Here is a 7,584-nt window from a genome sequence, read left to right on the forward strand (position 1 = left end):
TGTGTGTGTGTATATATATATATATATATATATATATATGTGTATTTATATCTGATCCTAAATACTGCGTGATATTTTATATTCTATATCACCAATTGTTTACTTTGAAGTTAACAGTTTATGTGAACAGAAATTTGATCTTAAGATTATGTATATATTTACCGTAACTGTGATATCTGTTTGTCTTTAATGTTACATATCCCTAATGTTATATACAACTAACTATTTAATCTCATGTTATGTAGTACAAGTTAGATATTCTAGCTAATGAAACTGTTCAACGCTCGGGAAAGATGTAGGGACCTCCGGGAGGGGGACAGATCCGAAATGACCATTTTTTTTCTAACTTCATTGCCAAAATGTTTTAATCCCTCCACTATGCACTACGAATTCTGAAAACAAAACAACAACTATTTCTTTGGTTTTGATGAGTCTAATTTTATAATCTTATGTTCCAAGAATCATAAACGTATTCAAGAATTATTGTTTAATAATACGGAAACATTAATGTTTTTATCATATACATTACTGGAAATAATTATGGAAACCCATAAGCGATACACAAACAATACGGGAATGTCACCCCTTCGTGATGCAAGTACTACAGAAATATCACCCCTTCATCGTGGTAAAATGAACTGCACCAAAGTATATAATCACATGTTGATAGCTTACACATTGACTGGTTGATATCACACCAGTATAAAGCTCATAAAAGTACAGGTAGTCATATTATGCCCAGCCATGGCTCCAGGAACTGAAATACCTCGTGACAAGCGTGTAGAAATCAAAGTTCTGGCTGGTCAGTGGTACTCCATGCAAAAACTGCAGCAAGACCAAACAATTTGACTGAAGGGTGGGAAGTAATACAGGACATAAAAAGAAGCAGTAATACTCTGTGTGAATCAAAGAACTCAAACAAAATACTTGTGCATCACACAACTTATTTGTTTCTCTTTTGTATTTTGTATGGTTCATAATCAAGTTACCAATTATTAGTACTTGCATCACGAAGGGGTGACATTCCCGTAGTACTTGCATCATGAAGGGGTGACATTCCCGTAGTACTTGCATCACGAAGGGGTGACATTCCCGTAGTACTTGCATCATGAAGGGGTGACATTCCCGTAGTACTTGCATCACGAAGGGGTGACATTCCGTAGTACTTGCATCATGAAGGGGTGACATTCCCGTAGTACTTGCATCATGAAGGGGTGACACTCCCGTAGTACTTGCATCATGAAGGGGTGACATTCCCGTAGTACTTGCATCATGAAGGGGTGACATCCCGTAGTACTTGCCTCTTATACTCCTTTTTTCTTCTTCTCACTGTTTCCATAATTATTTCCAATACTGTATATATATTTGTTATACATATGTACACATCGAGACATGATTTGTTTTGCCTCCTATCAAGTAAAACATATATATACACTGATGAAGCATAACTTCGATAATGCGAATCTTGGTAAGAAAACAAAAAGTCAGAAACGTCGTCACTTTCGATTTATCGTAGAAATTTATTGGAAATGTAAATTCTTACATGACATATATACGTATATATACTGAACAACTGTTTCTTAAACGTTCATTCTGTTCGTGAGATCTTTCTGAATACTATGTTCATGAACACGAAATGTTAAAACCAGTATGCATGTTGCACTTCAGTGTTTTAGACCAACACTATTCTGGATCATATACATTATATACATAATGCTACTTAGTACATTTTTATATGGGTATAATGTCAAACAAATACCAATATTTTGAAATTGCTTTTAGTCATTACTGATTTTACTTTTACTAATCATTAATTAAAAGCGTTTTGTGGGTTCGTGTTCTGACAATTTAAAGCATTTTATTGTTTAGGTAAAAATACGGAATATTTTCACGAGTGAACTGATTATTTCAATTTCCGAAAGGTATCGCACGTAAATATCTGAAGAACTGTTGCTGCAACAGTGTAGTTTAAGCATTTGCATTTATGGCAAAGCTACCTGCCGCCGTCCCTAATTTTGACAACAGGCAGTTAGCAACTCCCTACCACCCACACTAAAGAGGTGACTGTCACTCCCACAGGTCAAAGTACGAGAAATTTATTGTGGTATCACACGGATTCGAACCCGGCTCGATAGCTCTAAAATCCAGAGCCAACATTATTGGTAAACGTCTTAAGCATTAAACCTATCTTTAGTAGGATGTGAAAGCCATAATTCATTTAGCATTAAGACTAAAACAAGCTTATGTTTAAAATGTAAGAAACGAGTTTTATTGCAATACCATTTTGTAAACGCACAGTTATGTATAATGTGAAAGTGAAACTCGGTGAACGAACGAAAAATAACAAGAGAGGTGTTTTGAAAGCTTTAATAGCAAATTTCACAATTTGCCATGAAAAAGACAAAAAACAAAAACGTTTCTCATTGAGGACAGAATACGTTGACGTGTTCTGAACTAACACGTGTTAAGAAAGAATCCATAGCTTGTAGGAAGACTTAGTTCTTGATTTTGAAACTTTCACGACCTTGATATGAAAACTGACACAATATTCACCTGAATCACAACACTGTGCAACTTGGCCATTATTTTTTTTCATTTACCCAATTTTTAGTCTAAACATTATTACCAAACCAAGACACTCTAAAAAGTATCTCATTCAACTTTGAAAAGCGTGTACCTCTATAGAAAACAAGGATTATACCTGAAAAACTTGCTTTTGCAAAACGTATATCTGGGAAGCCTTTGGCGAAGGTTTCGGGTAGCAATACATATGATTTCGAAAGTCTCTGAGTTGTTGGTAAACTCAACTGTTTATAAAAAAAAGTTGGACTGAAAACTTCTGAGACGGAATCAGATGGGACTGATGCTCAGCAGATACAAAAATCTTCATAGTAACGTTTCAATATATTTATTAAAGTATTGAATCTGCTACGATTTGGTATTTTAAGTCGCCGACACGTGGACTGAATGACTAAGTCATAGACCTTATGGTTTAGGCATAGCCGTCCCTCATTTAGAACTGTTGACCAGAGGGAATTAAACCAATCAGCAGCAACCGACGCATGCACAGTTACCGAATAGTTGAATGGACTGCCGCTTTTGTAACGCTCCCACTGCAGGTAGTGAGGAGCATGTTCAGAGGAATATCGAGATCTTGGACCTTCCGTTCTGCATACCGCCACCCTAACCACTAATCAGCGCCCGGCCCAAAACTGTTATTCCTCGGAGCGAGATTTTATATTAATAGACTAATTATCATCAGATGCTCATAATTAATACCTTTTATTATTATTATTATCATCTAACAATGTATCATGATTTGACACATTTGGCTCTGGTTTTGAGTTCGACCGATTTAAACAAATTCAATTTAATATGGTACCGTTCAGGATGGATCACAATTTTTGAAGCGTCAAGATTAGGGATAAAACTTCGTAACTTTCAACATACGGTTATAGATAAGTCCACCAATAGGAAAGTATTTGGTAGCTTTTAAGACTTGAAATCTATAGATAAATCCATGAACAAGATAATTTTAATGAAGAAATTAACAGAAACGTCAGTTTTAAATGGTCTTTACTAAGTTTTTATTTATGTTCGGGTTTCTGCAACTTTCTAATTTTTCGTTTCCTCTGTGGAATCTTCCTGATGAAGGTCGTTCGAGAAAAAGTAAAATAAAATTTTTTTCTAATATTTGTATTTTAGAAACTATTATTACATCCTAATTACAGTAAAATATTTTGTTGGGATTCTGTTTGGCACAAAAGTGTGGTGCTTCCTAATAGTAACTATCGAAAGCAAGGACTACCTACCAAATGAAAAGTTTGTCCAAAATGGAATTTATAAATAAAGTATCTAAGGGAGATCGGTCTAAGCCTAAACACTGATGAAATTCTATTGTTTGAAAAATGTCATTTTCAAGCACACTTGTCTGATTTAAAAAGAACTGAAAAGAAGATGAATGAAAAGGTCATAAAATAGACAATGATGTAAATAACTGGAAAACGTCTTAGTCCGCAACTATCTTCCTCCAATAAAAACTTTTTTGCTTGTTTTTTGAAGTCCGATGTCTTCCTTGCGGGGAATATCGAAACATTGATCCAGGAAAGCTTCCATTGTTTGGTAAAAGTGCGAGGGGACGTGAGCCAGATTATGGCTTTCGTCTGGATATATCTGAAAACAAAGAAATGTAGTGTTTAAAGTACATACTGTTGACCAGACAGAATGAAAAACTTGGTCTGAAAACAACATAGAAGAAAAATGTATGTATTTTACTCTAAATAATATTGCAACAATGCGACCAACAGAAGTTTCAGAAAAAAAACGCATCTGATTTTAGAAATAATGTAGTAAGTAAAAACGTCATAAGTTGTTTAAAACAAGCTTCACCAAAGATGTATCTTTGACTAATTGGGGAAGCTGGGTTATTTTTTGTGTATCTGGTCTGATTTTGAGCTGACAGAGAGAAGGAAGCTAATGAACAGCACTCACCGCTAACTCTTGAGCTATTCTCATCTGACCGGATGGTAAAAATTTGACTGTCACTCTTATAGCGCACCCACTGCCGCATAGCAAGAGGACACGAATCAAGAACCCTAGAATTCACAGTGTGGGAACGCTAACCAATAGACCACGCCAGATTTTCCCCTTATTAGACCGTACATAAAGTACAGAAGGCCACAGAAAGCAACCCCTACTTAATAAAAAAGTTGTACAAACATAGTGTATAATACGAGATTTCGACTTACTTGTGTCTGAAACAAAACTCCTGCATCGGTAAGTGCTTTCATTAAAATCATGGACTGTTGAAGGTGAACGTTATCTGAAGGATGAAAAGAAAAAAATAATTTATTAAAATACATTCTGAGATTTTTAAAATATTATTACGGAGATGAAACATTATAAAAGTCCATAAATAACCCAGAAGCACGAACTCCTTTGAAGAGTAATTTCTTTTATTTTCTTTAAGTTTTGATGAAGAAGAGACAACGCTTCGAAAGTTCTCGAGTTTTTAGGCCTTTTCCAATTACTTTGCTTGCTTTACGACGCAATGTTATTTTAAAAAGAGCAAAAAATAACAATATTCAAAAACAAACGTGTGTCTCTTTATTGTTTAGTAAACAAAGAAAACAACACCAAAAAATATATTAAATATGAGATTATGGGTCCATGTATGCTAAGTATTTACACCTTTTATCTAAATGTTCAACATCTGTGCACATAGTTCTTACGACAGCATTAACTGCTCACTTTCTTTAGCGAATGGTTTATTCCAAAATTTCGCAGACAGCTACACAAGGAATATTTGCACATGACCGTTTCCAATTTTCAACTAAAAGGCTAGAAAGAAAGCATTGTTTGTTTGTAGTTAAGCACAAAGCTACACAATGGGCTATCTACGCTAGAATTAACCTCGCACATTTAAGTCACAGACTAGCAAAAGCGACGTGCTTGGAGCCTATGTTGTACAATAGTTTAATCAACAGTTTCAGAAATGTAAGTGAGATTATTTAAATGTCGAAGACGCTTTTTTCTTTGTATTACGCATGGCAACGAGTGCATATTGTGAAAGGCCGTTGACATAGAGCTTTCTGACCGGTCTACAAGTTTATAGCAATTTTCTCGCAAGAACTACAAATCTCTTCAAATAAAAATAGCTATACAACAATATATAATCTATAGTTAGTAATTCATATAATATTGTTTAAGATTCTTGGGCGGATCTAGTATTTTTGGCAAGAGAGGGTTGTTCTTAAAACCTTTTGAAAAAGGTCGCTGTCTTTATTAGGTCTAAGAGTATCTTTATTTGGTAATCCAATGGAGGTAGGGGGGGCAGACTCAATATAATTCGTATAGATTTGGTACTATATGATTAATCTCATGAAATGAAAGTTTTAATATAAGTTAGTTTCCAATCGACGACAGTGTTACACTTATTAATTACTACTGCTCTTTTTTTTTGTAATACTTATTATATATTTCGGAAACCGAGCCGACTTTGATTAATTACCGTCATTTGTGCCGTGAACGAGGAGAAATTTGGTTCCTTTGATGTTTGCTACCTTCTTCAATAAGCTGGACCTTTCATAAGCTAAGTAGTTTTGCTCGGGCGACGGGAACTGCATGTACCTCTCAGTATAGACGGAATCTGGAAATATTATTTCATGTAAATTAGGTAGCCACAACTTTGTAGTCATTTAAAGTTTGAACAACAACAAATAAAACTACAAAATTTTTAATCTTAACCAATAACAACCCGTAAAGTTTAAATAAAACTGTCTTATAACTTTCAGGGCCTTAGGAAGGGGTAAAGGCCAGTCAGGCCATGGCCTGACCACTTTTTCATGATATGTATAGCTACAACTCATGTATTAAAACTTGCTTCTTTTAATTCAATACATTATGTTATGTGTATGCAGTATTTCTTGTTGAAATGGCTCAAGATTCAACCTCATAGCATTAAATTTTCAAATATTTTCTGGGGCATGCCCCAAACCCCATACAAATGGCAAGCTTTTCACACATTGTGTGTCACGTTGCTTTAGTTGTGGTAATGACTTTCATTAACACCATTACAGTTGTTTTTCATGCAGTTGATGATATAAATATATTCTAGACTAGTGTTTTCCAAAGTGAGAGCCGCGACCCCCCCTGCGGACCGTGAAACTTTTTCGGGGGGGGGGACGCTATGATTTTTCTATGTTTTATTTTAGTTCGACTGTATATTAATTTGTAAATAAAATGTTTAATTCTATATTTTTGTTATCATTTGTTATTAATTTTAAATCTTAAATTACAGGATTGCTTCATGTTTTAAAACGAAAATAAGATAACTTTACATAAAAGTAAGTGTGTATTTAATTGCTCATCAGTCTACAAATTTAACCCAAACATAATCAATTGCTAACGGTCTAATTATAATACATATAAATTGATAAGAAAAGGCCACATTAAATTACAAACATTAAATAGAAAAATTACTTCATTGATGTCATTAAAATTCATTGGTAATTATTTTTTTGAAATTGATAAATCACATTTTAAGGAATTTTTATAGGTTGTGGGGCCTCAAACTTTTTTATTCACATCATGAGATCCTCAGGCTAAAAGAGTTTGGGAACCACTGTTCTAGACCACTAGTATGTTTATCGTATCCCAGTCGGTCTGATGAGCTTCAGTATTATGCGAAAGGCCTCATCGTCAATGGATATTAGCAGATATAGTGTGGTTGGCACATTATATCACGTTCTTGTTTACTTCCCTCTAAAGTTCTGAGAAACATTAAAAAAAGAAAAAATACATCACATTGAGTAAGTTTATGTTTTTGCCTGTGGATTGGATCACTCATTTTAAAATTTCCTATGTAAAACAACGTTTGGAATCCCAGCAGTAATTATTTAGATTAATTAAGATATTTTGTTTTGTTTGACTCAAGTGTTATTAGGGACTTTATAACCAACAAAGTGATGGATCCACAAGCAATTTAGCTTAGAAAAATGTAGTTTAAAAAACGGGGGGGGGGGGAGGGGGGTAAGGTAGGTGTAGTAATTACTACGTACGTAATTACTTCGGGTTAACGGTTAA

General features: G+C 34.5%; 1 protein-coding gene across 1 annotated transcript in view; it reads right to left on the bottom strand.

Annotated features, from left to right (window-relative positions):
• Positions 1-1,496: 1,496 nt before the first annotated feature.
• The window catches only part of LOC106458533 (dipeptidyl peptidase 4-like), a gene marked incomplete at its 5' end in the record, with an annotated part of 45,182 nt that continues 39,094 nt past the window's right edge, over positions 1,497-7,584 (bottom strand). Inside the window, 3 exons of the mRNA XM_013918051.2 lie at positions 1,497-4,173; positions 4,749-4,822; positions 6,011-6,148. Of these exons, the coding sequence (XP_013773505.2) occupies positions 4,021-4,173; positions 4,749-4,822; positions 6,011-6,148 (365 nt within the window). The remainder of the gene's footprint in view (positions 4,174-4,748; positions 4,823-6,010; positions 6,149-7,584) is intronic.

Source organism: Limulus polyphemus, unplaced genomic scaffold, assembly GCF_000517525.1.
Source record: "Limulus polyphemus unplaced genomic scaffold, Limulus_polyphemus-2.1.2 Scaffold481, whole genome shotgun sequence".
Taxonomy (NCBI): domain Eukaryota; kingdom Metazoa; phylum Arthropoda; class Merostomata; order Xiphosura; family Limulidae; genus Limulus; species Limulus polyphemus.